Raw genomic sequence first — 18,402 nt, forward strand, 5'->3', positions numbered from 1 at the left:
AGCAATAAAACTATGCATTGCGGCATGAATGCAAAACAAACCAAACAACCTCAATTATTTTGGAAAACAACCAATGTATTTTCTCTTACACTAAATGCCTGTGAAGAAAAATAAATGTTGGGAAATTTTTAAAATTATAAGAAAATTGTTGTTTTATTTTTAATTTTAATCACATTCTGAAATTCAAAAATTTCAGGGTGTGACACCTGCGGCTTGCAGCTCAGTTCATGTCGCCATTGATGGTTTCCTTGGAGTGGATCGGAGGAGCACATAACACCAGCAGGGAGCTTACTAGGAAGAAGAACCTTATCCATCCACCGCCCCGCCCCGCCCCGTGCCTCTCCGTCTCGTCCAAGCCTTGTGTTCTGATCGACAGATGCCCATCTTATCGAGTAGTAGTATCACTGCATGGTGCATGTAGTAGAATGATGTGTACTCCATATCCGCATTCACATCACTACATCACCTGCACGGCGTGCTACGTACAACCTGCCTGCACGATCGGAGCGCGCGGTAGGGCATTGTCAGGTCAGGCCTTCAAATTTCGAAACCCAGCAGGGGAGGGGGGACGACAGATGGGAGCACGCCTACAATGCCGGCCTTGTTTTTGTTATCGTGTCAGCCGCCACGCATGCATGTCTAATGCTGTCAGTTTTGTTTCCATCCAGCCATTTCCTACTGCCACGCTGCGTGCGTGCTTCTTACCTCAGTGCGAGTGTGTGTGTGTGTGTGTGTGTGTGTGTGTGTGTGTGTGTGTGTGTGTGTGTGTGTGTGTGTGTGTGTGTGTGTGTGTGTGTGTGTGTGTGTGTGTGTGTGACCTGATCTGATCCGAGTAAAACCTAACAGTGCCGGTCGCCCTAGCTACCCATCAGTAATAAACTGCCAGTGTTTTCCAAAAGTTCAGGCATGCAGAGTACTCACCTGTTGCGGTGTGCCATGCATGCATTTCTTTACCGCTTGCTGGTACAAAACAGGTGAAAAACTGCTCCATGGATCCTTTCAAATCGTACTCGCTGATATACTGACCATGTTCTTCATTTCCTAGCTTATTAGCTTGCTGATATATGTGTTGTTTGCACTTGCACCTAAGTATATGTTACTTTTTTAGCCTTCTTAAATTGACACAAATAGGCTAGTTAGGTTAGTTGGGTGCTCTGTACTTTTATATGAACCCATGCACCATTTCTACTATTTCGCAGTAGCTTCTCAACCATTGAGACAACACAATGTAGCCCTAATATATTATACGCCAATATAGTAGTACATGCTGTGCAGCACTGGATGATGCCTGTTTAAATTTGTTACAAAAACTTTGGGAGCTGAAGCTGCAACCACTGACTGACATGAGGTGATGGTGTTGGATTTGTTTTCAGATCGAGAAATTTGGATGTGCGAGTCTTCCACGTACGGCAGCCGGAGCTCACAGCGTTGGATCAGGAGATTAAGCATATGATTTACTCCCACTAATTGCTACTATACTTAGATAATGTACTTAAGAGTTCTTAATTAATCCTGGAATACTACAACTTGGTGGTTTGATGCATGTAAACCATTTTTTATTACATTGATCACGTTACACAGCATCTTACTTGCTAAAAGCCTACCAGCAGTGTACCACAACAAGAAGCTGGGCTTGGGCTTGGCTCCGAAATTACTATCTTATGACATACGATTAGTTCAGGATATGCTCTGTTTTTTATATTTCTTTTGGAGGAAAAAGAGAGAGAGAAAAGATTATTCGGCCATTTTGTGTCAGCGCATCAGTGATCTGTATCACTGTATGCCACTGCGGAGGTAGACAAGCTTTTAGTGTGGGGCAGCACTGAAAATGATGATGGTGCGGCCGTACGAATACGTACAGTGTATATTCTGCAGCTGCACGATCTTTCATGGCCGGGGTGGGGTACTGTTGCCTGCATTCGCAAAAGCACGGCATGGGTCTTCTTCTCGAGGCTCCTCCTCTCCTACCGACGTCATGTCCACTCTCAAGAAACTCTCAAGAAATCAGGAGTGCATTTTTTAAACCAATTCGTATTTCAAATCTTTTACTAGATTTCGTACGTAGTGATTGATGATATGTTAATAAGAAAACTTATAGTCAACATATATGTCCAGAAGCAGAAAGTTTTTATTAAACCCTAAGATGATTTAAAAGAAGAAATGGATATATTAATACCTACTCCCTGTCCTGCCTTTTGTTACTAGTCGTGCAGTGCATCTTACCTGCAACCTAATAGTTGGAGTAAACTAATTTAACAGTGCTCCTCCTACTAAACAAGCAGTATCCATGACTTGTGGCAGGCTGTTCATGTTTCAGTGTCACCATTTCTTTAACTTATACTAAGTACTGAGCAGGTGAAAACTGTCCAAGGATCGATCCAAACTGATGTGCCCCTTAACCAGTTTAAATTTTTTTGAATTCGTACTGGCTGCGTGCTGACCTCTGGCTACCTTCTTCAACTTCTGTCAGCTTCTAAGTGATATATGTTAGTACCATATGAGATCTAAGTTACATGTACTCTTAGCCTTCTTAATCTGACATAGGTTAGTTGTGCATACATTGTACTTTATGAAACTTCGGGATTCTCTAATGTTTTGTACTAGCATTTCTTAGAGTAGTAAGAACCGTTGAGAAGACCTATACATATGGCCCTAGTTAACCTAATGTTATAGCTGTACTGTTGCCTTAAAAAACTTAGCTACACAGTACAGCCGGTTCCAATTTGTTTTAAAAAAACTCGGCCAGGGAGCTGGGTGCTGCTTAATCTGTTCTTCATTTGAGCAATTTGAATGGTGAATAATCTTCCACTTTGAACAGGCTGAAGATTAACATGGGATCGGAAAATTAAAGCACATACTTCATTTTCTGCATTAATTGCTACTAGTTTAGATACAGTGTATTTAACGAGTTCATAATCTCAGAAGTTGTTTCTTATATATGACTATCAAATATAACTTTGATGTGGAGAGAAAGATAACATTGTTTACTGAAGGTCTCATTGTAATCCTTGTAATGCAGAGGTTGAGAATGTTCAAGATTTTCGTATCAACTCGCTGTAAAAACCTTGAATTAAATAAATTTCCAATATCGAAAAAAGGTCTCATAGGCAAAATTAGGAATATGGAACCATTTCTTCAACATTATGTCTGCGCAGTGCGCACATTATTGAAATGTTGCTAAAAATGACAAACCTCTAGGATCCATACCTGCTAAAATATTTTAGAATTACATGATAATGCAGGGGACGACACTGCTGTGAAAATCCTTATTACGATAAATGTAAAGTTATGCTACACATCAGCTGAAAAGTTTCCTTGCTTTTACAGGAAAAAAAGAACTCTGTTTGAATTACACTGCATTCCTTTCTCCACACTTGGACGCAGTCTTTTATTGAGACTTACTAAAGGAATTAACATCTCCTTCGAAATGCAGTCCTTTACATTCAGGAATGTGTTTCATGTAGGATTATTTCCTGCGAAGCTGTTTGGAACATATATATATTATTATAAGAACCGTAGGATCCATTACCATCCCTCACACCCTAGATGATTGTAAACATGAGCCCTAACCCCACATCTTAGAATTCAGATCAAATTTGAATCATCACAAGTTATGAATCATAATCCTTAGGTAGATCAACAGAACATGCCTTAAAGAGTTACTTGAATGAACCCGACTCCCCTTTTCTCTGTGGCCAAGCACGTACGGTCTCTGTCTCCTTTCTCAGAACAGTAGGCAACAAAAAGGCACAAAACCCCATTAACGGCCACATGGTAGCGACGCAGCAGAAGTGGAATCGTCCGCAGCAGCATTATCCATCGACTGCCGCTCCTCAGCAGCAGCATCATGACCCCCATTGAACTCTCAGGGAGGAGGAGGAGCCAAAGATTCAAGGGGACGAGCCGTGCGAATCGCAAATCACTGCGTGCAAAACAAGAGGAATCATCCAAACAGAAGACGAGGCCTACAAACATTCGGACGACGGCCTCCTCATCCATCATACTCTGCAGGCCTGTTTTCTGTTTCTCACATGGAGATCGAGCAGCCACTGTTGGCACGTTAAAAGTGCAGAGCCAACATTCAGGTCCTAATGATCATGCTCCCCGAGAGCAAAGAACAGTTAAAAAATGTTCAGAGATGAAGCCATCTGTTGAAGATCACCGCTAAACTGGAACCAGATTATTCAGATAATCTTCCTGAAAATGTAAAATTATTGAAACAAGCATAGATTCAATCTTCTGTGCTCTGGCTGCAATTGTTCTAAGCCTGTGCCCTACATACCTTTACTCATAAGAGTTAAGGGGCTCTGCTCAGGACCATGTGTGTAAGAAAGAGATCAGCGCAGGCAATTCCCTGAAACTGCGCAAGCTACGGATTCATTCACTCACTCACCTGACACTCTCAGCTGATATAATTGAGCAATGACCACACAATGGTACAGTACTATAAAAACTGAGAGCTCAATAATTTCTCAACGCCATTGAGGCCCCGTTTAGTTTCCAAAAAAGTTCACACAGTATCTGTCACATCGAATCTTCGGACACATGCATGAAGCATTAAATGCAGTTGAAAAAAATAACTAATTACATAGTCTAACTGATTATCACGAGATGAATCTTTTAAGTCTAATTAATCCATAACTGGACATTATTTGTCAAGTAACAACAAAATATGCTACAGTGCCAAGACCCAAACTTTTTCATCAACTAAACACACTCTGAGCAAAACATCCCAAGATGGTAACCCAGGAGATGCTTCAAAATGATTTTCTTTTTTTTAGTATTATAAAAAGGGTTCTCAAACTGTTGGCACAAATCTATGGCCAACACCGAAAGCGAGCGACGGCGTCAACACAAACGAATGGTGAGAGGAAGTTCCATTACGCACAAATCTTCAAAACTAGTAGCCATTGTTGAAGTCATCCATCATACGCTTTTTACAATGGCTAACCAGTAGTGTTGGAAAATGACATGTCCTGTCATTCGTCAAGCCCAACTGGTTAGCAGTCTCAAAATATTTGATCTCAGTTCGTTTGAAAAAAATTAATTTCAATTGATATTAACAAGACTACGAGAGGTAGTGTATAGTCATCTCAAATATAAAATGATCTTTTTTATGATAATGAACCGAGCTTAAACTAGTCAGACATATGTAGCGTTGCACAAAGACAAAGAAAACATTTGAGATGACTATAGTACCTCTTGTTTATATCCAAATAAAACGATATCTATTGCACGCATGCTTACGTGTAAACTTAGAAGTATACTAGCCATTACTCGTTAGAGGTACATAAGAAAATACTCACATTCATGCATTGGAATGTAAATAAGTTTTATATTGATAAATGAAATATATGCCTTGCATTTTCAGACAAAAGAAGATTTCACATTTTCTACGTACAGAAATATGCATATCCTGATAAAATTTGGCGACTCCCATAGACAAGTGTCCAACCACTGAAGGTCTGAAGCCCCAGGGGGTGTCAGGAATTCAAACTATACCCTGTGAAATATGTTAGAACACTATACAAGCATAAATGGCAACATTCACACACAGTTCCATAGCATTCTGGTCTAGATATCCTGATGAAAATAGTTTTGGTTCTGATGTGCAAACAGCTGAGAATTGAAGGGCAGACAAACTCCCGATTGTCTAGGGCGCATGAGACTCTCTCCAGCGGTGAACTGGACACGGCCCGGTATCGAAATTTAGGGTGCGAAGTCACCCTGTAAACACTCCAGCGGGGAGCTCCATCCAGCCCGGCAAAATAGGGGGGAGGAGAGAGAACCTCCAAATCTGGAGGTGTACGTGTTCGCCTCCATCGGAAGTGTGGGGCCCGCTGCAACGGTCGGAGGTGGGCGTCGGTGCCGCTCGCAAGCAGGAGGGGAAGGGGAAAATATAGTATAATATTGGATAGTGGGGGTATAGGGGGTATTGTTTAGAGGGTATTGTTGGAGAGGATTTTGATATAGAGTGCGGAATCTATATGGAGGTGGTAGAATATTCCTTTTAGAGGGTGGAATTTAGAAGGTATGGTTGAAGACAGTCTGAGGACCCAAAGGAAAAATTCCCAGCTTCTGCACAGGATACACCAACCCTATACAGTATGTAAACTTTGCAACAACCAATGAAACCGGTCTGCGAAAAAAGAAAACCTTAACAAAATAGTGCCTCTGGGCCCTGGAAACGTCAGCCTCTGAAATCTGAATGCCCAGTTCGCCCCCGTCATTCTTCCCAGTCCCCCAACATTGAATTCACTGCAATGCATAGGCACACAGTTTGACGCCCCTTGCTGAATCAAATGAGATCATACTGAGAGACCGAAAGGGCGACCAGAGGGGGGTGAATGAGAGCCAATTGAAAATTCTTGCAAATAGAAGCTTCGGCTTTGTCCCAAGAATACTCCCAACCCTAGAGTCCTAGGCACAGCGTGGAGTAGCTATGGAGAAGCTACACCAATGCAAAACACCCCTAGGAACAAGCGAGAATAAGTGCGAAAGAAAACACAAGGAATCAGCGCACGAACCAGCACGGTATATTAGCACCGGTTAAACCGACGCGTGAAGAAAGTCTTCACCGGTTTAACCGATCTCACAGAGCCGGCAGCTGAGAAGAGGCACACACCAGTTGAACCGGTGCAGTCAAAATTGTACCCGTCGGTTGATCCGGCAAGCACCGGTTAAACCGACGAAATCACAACCAAAACGCCGGTGCAGTTCACCCGAGAGAACACCACAACAGAAAGCCACGCACCGGTTAAACCGACGGTAGTGCACCGGTTAAACCGACGGTAGTGCACCGGTGCAATGGAGAAGCACCGGTGTAGTTGTCCAGAGAGGTGGCAGAACGGCCTGGGCAAGAACACTTGACACCGGTTAAACCGACGCTCAACAATTTCTAAGCGTCGGTGTAACGAGCCAAATGCCAAAAACCCTAGCACAGAACATCCTACTCACTGGTTGAGCCGACGCTTACAATTTTAAAGCGTCGGTTCATCCGGTGCTAGGAAGAACAGAGTCCAGAAACTTTTTCCAGTCCGCGCCTTGTCAAAAACTTGAAGTTCGAGGGATCAGATCAAGTCCAAACCTTACCAAATTTTGTAGGCATGATCACAAAAGACTTGTGAACCTGTCCACGGAAGGAATCGACGAATCACTCCATGGTTTGGGAGGAATCGAAGAACCATCACGATCTCGTGCTCAAGAATCGATCAAGGAAAATCAAAATTCGTCCAAAACAAGGCACAAATCGTACGAGATTGAGATGAATTCAAAACCCCGGAGGGCACGAGGAGGATTGGGCCTCCTTTCCCACACAATCTCAGTACAAAATCTCAACTATCCATATCTCTAATCCTAGAGAAGAAGAGAGGAGAGGAAAGGGAGAACACAGAGAGAGGGAGGCGCCAGAGAGGTGGGCAGCGTGCTCTATACAGGCTGAAAAGGTGAGAGAGAGAGAGAGGGAGGGGGTGAGGGGTTTTTTAACCCCAACAACTCTCACCCAAAAAGACAACACTACCCCTAGCCTCAATTAAACACTAGAAGGCCCGTAGGGGCAAAATCGGAACAAGATACAAGGACTCATCCGACGGTCGAGCTTCTTTCTTCGAGTCGAAGTCTTCTCCGCAATGCCGCCGTGTGGATGAAGATCTGGTTCGCGGTTTTGGGGGGTCCGCGAAACCCGGGTAGATGGACGGTTTTGAGAAAACCGCCAAAACTCCACGCGCGGGAAGATTCCCGCCTCCACGCCGTGGCCCTAAACGCCGTTCCCACCTCGGCCTTCTGACGGTCCTAGATGCCGCCCGACGCCCGTCACCTCCTCGCTCGCAGCGAGGCCCTAGACGCCGTCGACGCTCGTCACCTCCGTCAGTCCCGAGACCGACGCCCGTGCCTCTACGACTTGGCGTCTTCAACCGCCGTCCGCCTCCTTGGTTTTGTGGCGCAAACCAAGAAACCCGCCTTCCGTCGCCGCTTGCGTCCTCGATCTAGGAGTGGACGCCACAGCTACCGCCCGGCCTGAGCTCCTCCACGGCAACTCTCTGTCGACACTCGACGCACGTGTACCTGCAACCCAAAGACTAAGCGCACGATCACACCGTACGGTTGACAATTCACTCATCACAAACAGGATAGAGTACTCTCATTCCTCACATACCATGCAGTAATTTGCCCAGTTCATTCCAGAGAATTCAGACCCGCACATCCAGGTATGCAGTATAGTTTTTTTTCCCAGAGAGAGAGCAGAATTAATTTTTGGCACTGGCTTGTCCTGGGCTGCGTTTAGATCTCATGAAAAATACTGTAGCGCTGGAAAAATACTGTAGCACACTGTAACACTTTTCGTTTGTTTGTAGTAAATATTGTCCTACTATGACCTAACTAGGCTCAAAAATTCGTCTCGCAACGTACATCAAAACTATGCAATTAGTTTTTTTATTTATCTACATTTAGTACTCCATGCATGGATCATTTGCTATATTTAATGTTTCGATGTGATTTTGATGTGATGGAAAGTTTGGAAAATTTGGAGGAGTTTGGGGATCTAAACACACCCCTGGTAGGATGCAATGCAGCACATATATTTAAGTTGATGAGATGGACAGGTAGAGTCGTAGAGATGGTACAGTCATAGAGGGACAGCAGGAATTTAAGTATCATTACTGATGAAAGTCTGATAGGACTAGAGAGGCCTGCATCGGCATAAATGTTGTGTTCTGAGGTTTCTGCTATCATCTTGCATGCCAACATTAGCAATGGTGGACGCAAACTCTGCATGAAGAGGCACTCCCTCGAGCTCCTTTGGAGCAGTGTTCAGCATAATATATCCACATAAAAATTGTTTACAAAAACAAATAATAGGCAAACTGATTCTCAAAGACAAAAAAGGCAAAAACATTTTTGAACGGAATCGAATCCAGCCATTGCCATGTAAGATGAAGGTTAATTCGGGTAGCTGTATCCTTTTGAAAAATTCATAATCTCGCGGTCGACAGAAAACACTGAATCTTGAAACAGGACCATCCTATGAAACCAGGTCTGATACATACGCCTGGTAACATCACTGGACAGAATAGATCCTTGCAGTTGCAGCGGTGCCTTGGCCAAAGGAATTAAAATCCTGCTCGTTGAGTCTCTGGCTCCTGGTCCTGGAATGGCAGTAAATTTTTCCCGAGACGCTCCAAATCAACACTTTCGAGTTACCACGATGAAAGCCTCCACTGGCAATCCGGCATCACGGTCCGATACGCGTATGGTCGGGAGATCTATTCATAGCGCGCGCGATTTCATCGCGCCGCTTCGCAGAAGCCCCCGGCTCGCCCTGTTCATCGTCTTCCTCGAGCAGGGGAGGGGAGAGTGGCCGCCGGCGGGGGTTGCGAGCTAGGGGAAGGGGAGGGGTGGCCGGGGAGGGGTGGTAGGTGGGCGGAGCGGCCGCCGGCGAGGTCGCCGGCGGCCGGGGTGGTGGAGGGTGGTGGCAGTCTTATCATTCCGGATTGCTGGGGGCGGGGCGGCTCCAAGGCCGCCGGCCATAGAGGAGGGGTTGGGGGGGCGGCCAGGCGGTGGCGGCGGATCGACCGGCGGAGGGCTCGACGGCGCGGAAGCGCCGCCGGCCGGGGGGGGGGGGCGGACAACCGGTGGGCGGAGCCGGCGGCGGAGGCGAGGAGAAGGCGGCGGCGCGCGGCAGCGAGCTCGGTTAGGGAAGGCGGCGGCGGAGGTGCCGAGGGCGGCGCCGGAGCCTGAGAGGCGGAGGAAGGCGGGGGAGCGGAGGGCAGAGTGTAGCTGCGACAGCTCGGCGCGATCTCGCGCGAGCGAGGAATAGACGCCCCCCGTATGGTTGGCCAAGTGCTTAATCATCCCCTTTACTGGCTGATTGGCTGAAGTTTGCACAAATCTCAATAGCACTTGTAAGTCCAGACGGCCGCCACATTAACGTTCATGTTACAAGACTCGTTATAAAAGAAACATTGAAAGCATGCATTTGTTTCTATTTTGAAATTATATGTTTTTATAGATAGTAAAACGCAAGTCAAATGCTGTAGACCGTGCAGATTATTATGCTGTAATTTAAGGAACCGAGGAGACAATAAAATCCACGTAACAAGTTGTCAGCACAAGTTCCATCACGCCCGACGGGAATACACAGACATGGGCCTAAGCAGCCTCATATTTCTTGGCCCGGGTGGGCGACAGAACAAGACAGCTCGGCCCAAATAGATGTAGTAGTATTCTCCAACAAAAACCAGGCGAGTGCACAGTTAATTCTATGTGTAGAACATGGAAGCGGATAATTTTCAGGAACTAAATCAGCACTCGAAAGATTCTCCATTCCGTGCAAGTGTAACAAGCCCAGATTTTTCTAGAGCCCCTAAGTGAGCAACCCTTAAAACTTGTTGACAGTCCCGAGCTGGGAGCTCTGCTTCTACATTGCAGTCCCAACAGCATCACATCACATTATACGACGCGCTATCCAGGTCAATCTATTGATTGAGTCTATAGCTTCTTCCTCTGAAGGCACCGGTACCAGCGTTGGCTGCTGGTCGGACCGGAGCGTTTGCCTGCACACCTATTCTGAATCGAGCAACGATGCTGTGTCTGCAGGTGCCACAGGTTAAGGAGACAAAAAAAAAACATTTAATAACAAAGTAGGAATAGCACAGGGATTGACGTAGCTATCCTCAAACTAAGATTGAATTATTTGGCCAGGACTGTGTAAAAGGATACACCCATTTCGGAGTCTTCAGGTAATTCTTTCCGGTGGCTAGCGGGTGCAAAACTGCAAGGAAGTAGTATAGATGTCCAACTATGATACCCATAAAGCCAGGCAGTAATGGTGAGCCAAATATCACATCCAATCCAAGCATAGCCCATGGAAGATAAAAAGACTGCAAGGAAGAGAGTACCATCAAATTGCCAGGTCTGTAATGGCTACTACATTGATTGTGCAACATAAAGATAGGCAAAGGACTCAATAGTACAGTGATGTTGCATACCCTCAATTGGACGAGACCATACATATTTATCTGAGCATTTGGATACTCTCGGCTCCAGACATATAGAAGCATGCTGACCATAGGTATTCCCAAGAACGGAAGCTTAAATAGGGGAATAGCTGACAGTACCTGATTCAAGCAATAAACAATCATATGCAGGTTTAATAGTTGTCTTTTGGTATTAGCTAATTGAATGGAGAAGGTAAAGAACAGCCACTGACCAGTAGTGAGATGGCACCAAATATCATCATCCACAAGAAATCAGCAGTGCGCTTTTCGAACGCCCCCTTTTCCAACTGCACACCATACCTTGCTCTATATGCCAAAATAAGTAAATCAATTTCAAACAACTGCTGCAAGCTAAATATTGATAATATTGTTGAAGTAACCTGTTCAATAATTGGTGTTCTGAAAAAACTTGAACTTACATCATCAGAAAACGAATACCAAAGTTGATGGAAAACGGGCCCAGAAAAAAGAAATTTGTAAATAACCTCCATATCTGTAAGGCCCAAAAAAATTCTTTTAAAAAAAGGATAAGATATAAGCAGACAACAGACTGCACCGCAGATTAAATTGATAAGAAGATACTCTGATCCGTTTTATAGAACATACAGCAGAGAGAGATGCCGCAACAGATAATGCAAATTGAGGAACAATAAATCCTTAATTCCTTATCCTCCCCAACCTAAATTCTGGATAGTGTGTACTGTACACTATGCAGAGGTGATAATTTAGAAGGGATCATTTATTCTTTGATTGCCAGTTTAGTAAGTTGCTGTGACTTGATTGTCGTTCAGTGTTACAACTTTCTAGGTACGGCTGCCATGGAAAAGCATTAAATCTTAAGGAACTAGTAACTTTGGGATGTTTCCATGCAAAGGAAGTTCCTCCCAACAAACATTGATTGAAGGTAAGGTTAACTTCTGACATGGTTCTCTTAAAGAAAAAGTGAGCCATGTCTTTTTCCTAGGCTTCATTTAATTATAAAGGCTAGGTAATTGATAATCTTGTAAGTTTGCTTCGAAATGTGTGTTTTCCCATGTATCCTTGATTTTGTACACCTTTTGTATACACATATGCTTAATTATAATTATTCAGTAGGGCCCTCCTCCCCTACTCTTCTATAAAAAAATCAGTATGTTGCAACTGTTATGAACTTATGATATACACTGGCAGCAACATCCCTCCCATGCAGACTTACAAACTTTTGCAGGCAAAACTGAAGAATGTGAAACTGTACAAATGTGGTGCAATTGATATAAGGAAAAGGGAAACAGAAAACAGAAGCTAACCTCAAACTTCTTGAACACAAAGGGGTAATACAAGTAAATAAATTCTGGGTTCAGTATGTGGAGATGAAACAGGACGGTGGTAAAGAAACACAATGTCCCATATGCCTTGCTTATAGGTGGAAGTGAATTGTAGTACCTGAAATAGGCAATTGAGTAAGTGACCATGCAAGATAAAGAGCAAAACTAGCAAACTACTGGTCACTGGACAGTTCATAACTGTAAAAACATACAAAAGTTCAGTCAATCATTCAGAATTTTTCATTACAATGTTGATTACGACAGGCTCGTACCATGTTTGCCCTTACCACGTTTTCATTACATGGAATTACTTGTGCTGATTATGACAGGCTCGTACCATGCTATATTAAAATGGACCAATGTTTATCACAGGGGCATATGCTATCTACCTTACAGGAAAATCTAAATAAATGAGATGACAGTAATTCCATGTGGTCAGCGCAAGTGCAAAGCCCTTACAGCAATAGTACTTCCTCCATTTCTGACAATAATGCATACAGTTTTCTAATCTCGTTTAGTAATACCAATGTTTCGTGCAAATTTAATCATGTTCCCTCTTTCCCCGCATTTATTGTCTCTCTGCCAGAAAAATATAAGCAAATTGCCCAATACAAATAAATTTATTCAGATTTACTGAATTTAGATTCTTTACAGAGTTCTTACATACTATGCCAAGTATAAAAAAAAATAAAGATGAAAGGGTGCGCATTAGAGATTGTATATGTTCAAAACAAAATGGAGGTAGTAACCTCCATAATTATCGCATTTGGTCACATACGCATTATGAACGGTAAGGAAGGAGTGCTAAACATAGTCAGTTCAAAGTAGGCCTGAAACTGGTGGCAACACCAAATCCCATACCAATACCCCAGGTCTCAGTTAACAAACGAAGAGAAGAAAGTTCAGAAAAGCTAACAGCTACATTGTCTGAGAAGCAGCCAAACAAGTTCGCCCGTTACAAACTAGTACAAAATGGTAACAGCTTTTGAAGAGCAAATCTATATATTCTAACTCTCAGCACAGATTGCTTTAACCAAGTCAGTTTTCGATTGGATGAGTCTGTACCTCATATTATCAGTATCAGGTATCATCTAACCATAGTCTTCAAGCAATTATATTGTCAGCAACAGGTTCCCAACAAATAGATTTAATAAGGTGAAAGATAAACCACACCCTTTCGTAAATTTTTGAAGTCCACATAGTGCAAGAGCATTACTGCTTTCTAAACTAGTTCCACATTGCAGGTGATGCACACTACTGGCCTTCCTTTGGAACCAAAGAACCATGATTCAGATATCCATATCCGTCGGCAAAGACACTAAGTCCCAAGTGCGAAGTATCGTATTACTAATCAAGATGAAATAATTTGTAAGCATTAAAGTTTGACATCACATACACAATCACACAAGCATCAAGTATTAGAGTTTGCCGCCGATCACACAACCATCCAAAAAAAAAATTCAAGGAGGTTGAGGCTAACATAAAACATTTGGCTCCAACTCCATGGAAATGGAGCCTCATTAGAATCAATTCGCAAACCAATAAGTTTAGCAACCGTATTTTTTCACGGAGTAAAGCCAAGGGGACATCAGTTCTGCATCCAAATTCAAAGACCCACCACTCGTAAGCATTCATCTTTACACAGCTTGAAGCCTTAAACTCGCACTAACAAGCTTACGTCCACAACGCTTCAGCTGCACAACGATCAGAGTAAACGAAAAACACCGTCCAATCAGCCCAAATCCCGCCAACGCAATTCCCAGTCCGAACCCTAAGTGCCCATACTGTCACCAAGGAATCCACGCCCATAGCCTTGTACTATCACAACTCCAGTACAAACCCTCCCTATCTGATCAAAATAATAAAATCAGACTACCTTTAGGAACGATTTTAGCTGAAATTCCATCACATATCTGAAACCACACGGTCTACAATACCACATCTACGCTTTACACATCTGAGATTTGAGCTCAGAGTCAGATGAAACAGCTGAGAGATTCGACGGGAACTCACTCGGCTGGCGAAGACATCTCGTCGCGTCGACCGATCCGAGAACTCGATTACCTATCGCCCTGGTCCTGGTCTCGCGTCGGCTGCTCCGCTTCCTTTTTCTCGGCTGTTCGTTCGAAGGTTGGGAGGAGGAAGAAGACCAGAGCAGAGGTCGCTGCGCGAAACTTCCAGAGGGAAAGAAGCGAGGTGGACCGTCGATTTCGGGTCGGACGGATCAGGTGTCTCTGACACCGTGACACGTAGGTGCACGCGCCTGGGCGCAGGCGATTGGCCGGGTTGCGCGGCTTGGTGCTGAGGTGGCCCGGTGACGTGGCAGTGGACTTGGGCTGTTGGATCAGTTTTTTTTTTCGGTAAGGGGCGGGCTGTTGGATCAGTTGATCGGACGGTACCAGGAAAATCAATTTTTTTTAATATTATTTTTTGGAAAGAAAAACTGCAAAATTCACTCGAGTAGTACTAGGTATAGGTATAGGTAATACCGCATAATACATACAGATACAAAGATTGGAACACAGACGAGTAATCTTTTGTTTAAATGCATAAAATTTTGGCTGTAAAATACTGTAGCATTTTTGTTTGTATTTAATAATTATTATTCCGTCATGAGTTAAATAGGCTCTAAAGATTCGTCTCGCAAATTATAGATAAATTGTGTAATTAATTATTTTATTTGGCTATATTTAATACTTCATGTATGTGTTCAAAGATTTGATGTGACAGAAAATTTTATAAAATTTTAGAATTTTGAAGCCATCTGGACAAGGGGTAATTCTTGTACGAAGATTTTGGCCTCGCCATCGCCGGTATCAGTATACTGGCGATAAGGCCGGTGGAATCGCAGAACAATCGCATCCCACGTGACGAGCGCGCGTGACGCGACCACATATTTTCAGTTATGATTTGATCCGCCCGCCCGTCGTCCTCGCTTGTCCTGCAGACCGTAGTGCCATGTGCCCTGCCGGTGATTCTCTGCCCACCTGCCGGCCTGACCTTATCCAAAGCTCCCGAGCCGTCCGGCCCCAGGCAGGTTGACCTAACCGGTGGGAATCGGTCTGATTTGACCGGTTCTGGTTTGAGCCGGTACCAAACCGATCCAAATTCAAAATTTAAATTTAAATTTAAAAAAATAAAAAAAATTTAAATTTTTTTTTAAAAATACTTCAAGGTGCGATAATCTAATGGTGTCAAATTTTCTCAAAAATTCATTCATTTAGTATAATTTGCAGGGATTTGAAGTTAAACAAAAAAACGTGCATACAAAAGTATACAAATACAATGTAAAAGTAGTACAAAAGAGGGTTGGAGGGTTCATTTAGACTAAAATATGTTATACAAACATTTATTTAGTATACTTTGCAGGCATTTGAATTTAAACCAAAAAAGAAAAAAAAATTGAATTTGACCGGTTACCAGTCAAACCGGCCGGTATACCGGTACAAACCGGTTGAACTGCGCCATTTGAATTCAAATTTGAATTCCACCGTTTCCAACTGGTAACCGGCCAAACCGGACCAGTATACCGGTACCTGAACCCGGCGGTTACCGGAGACCGATCGAAAATTAAAACCCTGAGCAGGCATGGGGCGGCTGGCGCGGCGGCAGCGTAGCAACAACCCGAGCCCGGCTGGATCCAATCCAAGGGGGCGTTTAGTTCCCAAAAATTTTCACCTTGAAATTTGTGTCTTCCCCCTTTGGACATATATATGGAGCACTAAATGTAGTTAAACAATAAAACTAATTGCACAGTTTGGATGTACACGACGAGACGAATCTTTTGAGCCTAATTAGTGCATGATTAGTCATAAGTACTACAGTAACCCACATGTGCTAATGATGCGGTCAAAGGCCTCAAAAGATTTGTCTCGCGATTTTCAGATGAGTTCTGAAATTAGTTTTTTAATTAATGTCCGAAAAATCTTCCCGACACCTAGTCAAATTGTTAATGTGACATCAAAAAAATTTGGTTTGGGAACGAAACGGCCCCCAAGTCCAACAAGAAACCATGTCCCCTTTCTCACCCGTACCGGCGGCCGTACCCATCCCTCCCTCGTCGAGGCGGCCAAGGAGGCGGACCAGACGTCTCTGTGTGCGCCTCCTCCCCGTCTGTTTCCTCGCTCCGTCCCACCCTACCGGGACCAAGACAAACCCAAAGAAAGGGACTTCTTTTTATCGCCACCAGGACAAGATGTGCATTTGCAGAAAAATCGGTTGGTTCATTCGTGTGCCGAGTCAGACTCATCATGCCACGCTTTGAATTGCCATTGCCAACCGGGTTTATAGCGTTCGTAAGGCCCAAGTAAGCTGATAGGGACGCTGCTACACGGGTCTGTGTAACGACAAAAAGGCAGGCTGCAAACGTTCGTAGCGCCCAAGCAACAATGGAGATTTCTCCCTCATTTCTTTCTTCTCTTCTTTTTTTTGTTTCTTTTTTCTTTTGTGCCGAGGACGAGAAACGGGGTAACGAAGTTAATTGTCTCAATTTTTTTCATCCGACTCGTTCTCCGGACATAGTAGTAGTAGGGATAAAAATATAGGATTCATTATCTTATATGTCTCGCTAAAGACCTTAAACTATGATCGTTGTGTGTTTGGAAAACTTGTATCGATATTAATAATACAGTGGCAATGAAAAATGAAACATCACCTTACCAGTTAGTTGGGCGTGATACGTTTACTTTTGATCAATTGGCCTCGCTTTTGGAAACCAAATGCCCTCCTTCAACAACTGTAGATTTTTTTTTGCACATTTTTCAAACTCATGTAAAATGTTGTTAACCCCTCCCCCCCAGGCCCCACCCACCCCATCAGTTTATGGTTTCCTCCCTCTATTTCTTCTGGCTTGCAACATTAACTAAATTGAACCAAATTTTTACATGTACTTTGGACTAATAATGTAACCCAGGCTACATCAAAGCCCAGATCGAAAAGGCAAAAACAATCACTCCCGTTTTCTTCTATACGTACTGTCTTGATCATGTGACCAAGCAAAAGATCTGAAAACTTTTGCTGTGTTTGCTTGGCTGTGGCTTATGCTGATTTGTCATTAAATAACAGTATTGTTGGTTGGTTGGCTGACAAGCCAAGCGAACACAGCGTTTATCTTCTCCTGCACCTGCACGTTGCCGGGGTTTATCAGCATCTTGACCGAGCAACCCCCAATCATCCCCAAAACCCAAACAGCCCCTCCGCCTGCTCCTTTCCCCGTCTATAAATGGAGCCCCCAGAAACCCGATCCCCAAAACAAGCAGCGCCCCAATTCCCACAGAGCAGTTTCCAATCCCATCCCCCTCCTCTCTCTCGCAGTTGCAGAGCAGCCAGCGATCGGAGCAGCAGCCATGGACGGCGCCAAGAAGAGCCGGAACCCGAACAAGGCCTCCGCGGACTACCGCAGCGACCGCAAGTCGGCCTCCGGCATGAGCGGCGACCCCAAGAAGGGCGGCCGCGGCGGCAAGTTCACCTGGGAGGGCGCCGATGGCTACGCCGACGAGGACCTCGACCTCATCTCCAACTCCAAGAACAACGCCGCCCGCGCCGCCAAGGGAGGCCCCAACGCCGCCAAGAAGGACGACGACGACGAGTAGGGCCCCGGCCTCGGCCTCCGCCCGCCCCGTCCGATCGGTCGCCAGCAAGCAAGTCCCTATTCCAGTGTGATTCCAGTCGCTGTCCGGTTCTCGTGTCGAATAATCTTGTGGTGGGTCTAGGCGTCGTGTTCGTGAGCGTGTAGCGGGGAGCCAGTGGGCGATCGACGGGCCGTGCAGGGTCTGTAGATACCATCTCGCCTCGTCTGTCCTAGACTTGTGTCTGAATTCTCTGATTGGATAGACTGATTTCATTTCCAAAATCGTTGGCCTGATTGCGTCTGCGGCTCTTGTTTGCTCGGAATCACTTCAGTTCAGCCCCTGCTATGGGCTTTTACTCTTTTACGTTTGTTCATGATCTCCAGGTGGACTGCGAAATTGAAGACGGTTTCAGATGAGACCAGTTACAAAGGAAATTTGCAGCTGGCACATCTGTAACTGAAGCAGACAACAAGGAAAGAAAGGGAGATATTGCAAAGTTTATCTTTTTATTTTTGAGGGTGAGATTGCAAT

The 18,402-nt window shown here is 44.4% G+C and overlaps 2 protein-coding genes across 2 annotated transcripts; one reads left to right on the forward strand and one right to left on the reverse strand.

The window, feature by feature from the left end:
- Nucleotides 1-10,067: 10,067 nt before the first annotated feature.
- On the reverse strand, nucleotides 10,068-14,506 carry LOC120664333 (derlin-1). Its single transcript, XM_039943497.1, has 7 exons — nucleotides 14,315-14,506; nucleotides 12,284-12,419; nucleotides 11,417-11,490; nucleotides 11,210-11,303; nucleotides 10,989-11,117; nucleotides 10,720-10,880; nucleotides 10,068-10,590 (listed from the first exon to the last, which is right to left on the reverse strand). Exons 1-7 carry the CDS (start codon nucleotides 14,329-14,331, stop codon nucleotides 10,476-10,478), a joined length of 726 nt encoding a protein of 241 aa, XP_039799431.1. The 5' UTR covers nucleotides 14,332-14,506; the 3' UTR covers nucleotides 10,068-10,475.
- A 3,026-nt stretch (nucleotides 14,507-17,532) lies between these two features.
- On the forward strand, nucleotides 17,533-18,193 carry LOC120664334. Its single transcript, XM_039943498.1, has one exon. It carries the CDS (start codon nucleotides 17,647-17,649, stop codon nucleotides 17,890-17,892), a length of 246 nt encoding a protein of 81 aa, XP_039799432.1. The 5' UTR covers nucleotides 17,533-17,646; the 3' UTR covers nucleotides 17,893-18,193.
- Nucleotides 18,194-18,402: the final 209 nt, after the last annotated feature.

The sequence above is a fragment of the Panicum virgatum genome, chromosome 3N (assembly GCF_016808335.1).
Source record: "Panicum virgatum strain AP13 chromosome 3N, P.virgatum_v5, whole genome shotgun sequence".
Classification (NCBI taxonomy): Eukaryota; Viridiplantae; Streptophyta; class Magnoliopsida; order Poales; family Poaceae; genus Panicum; species Panicum virgatum.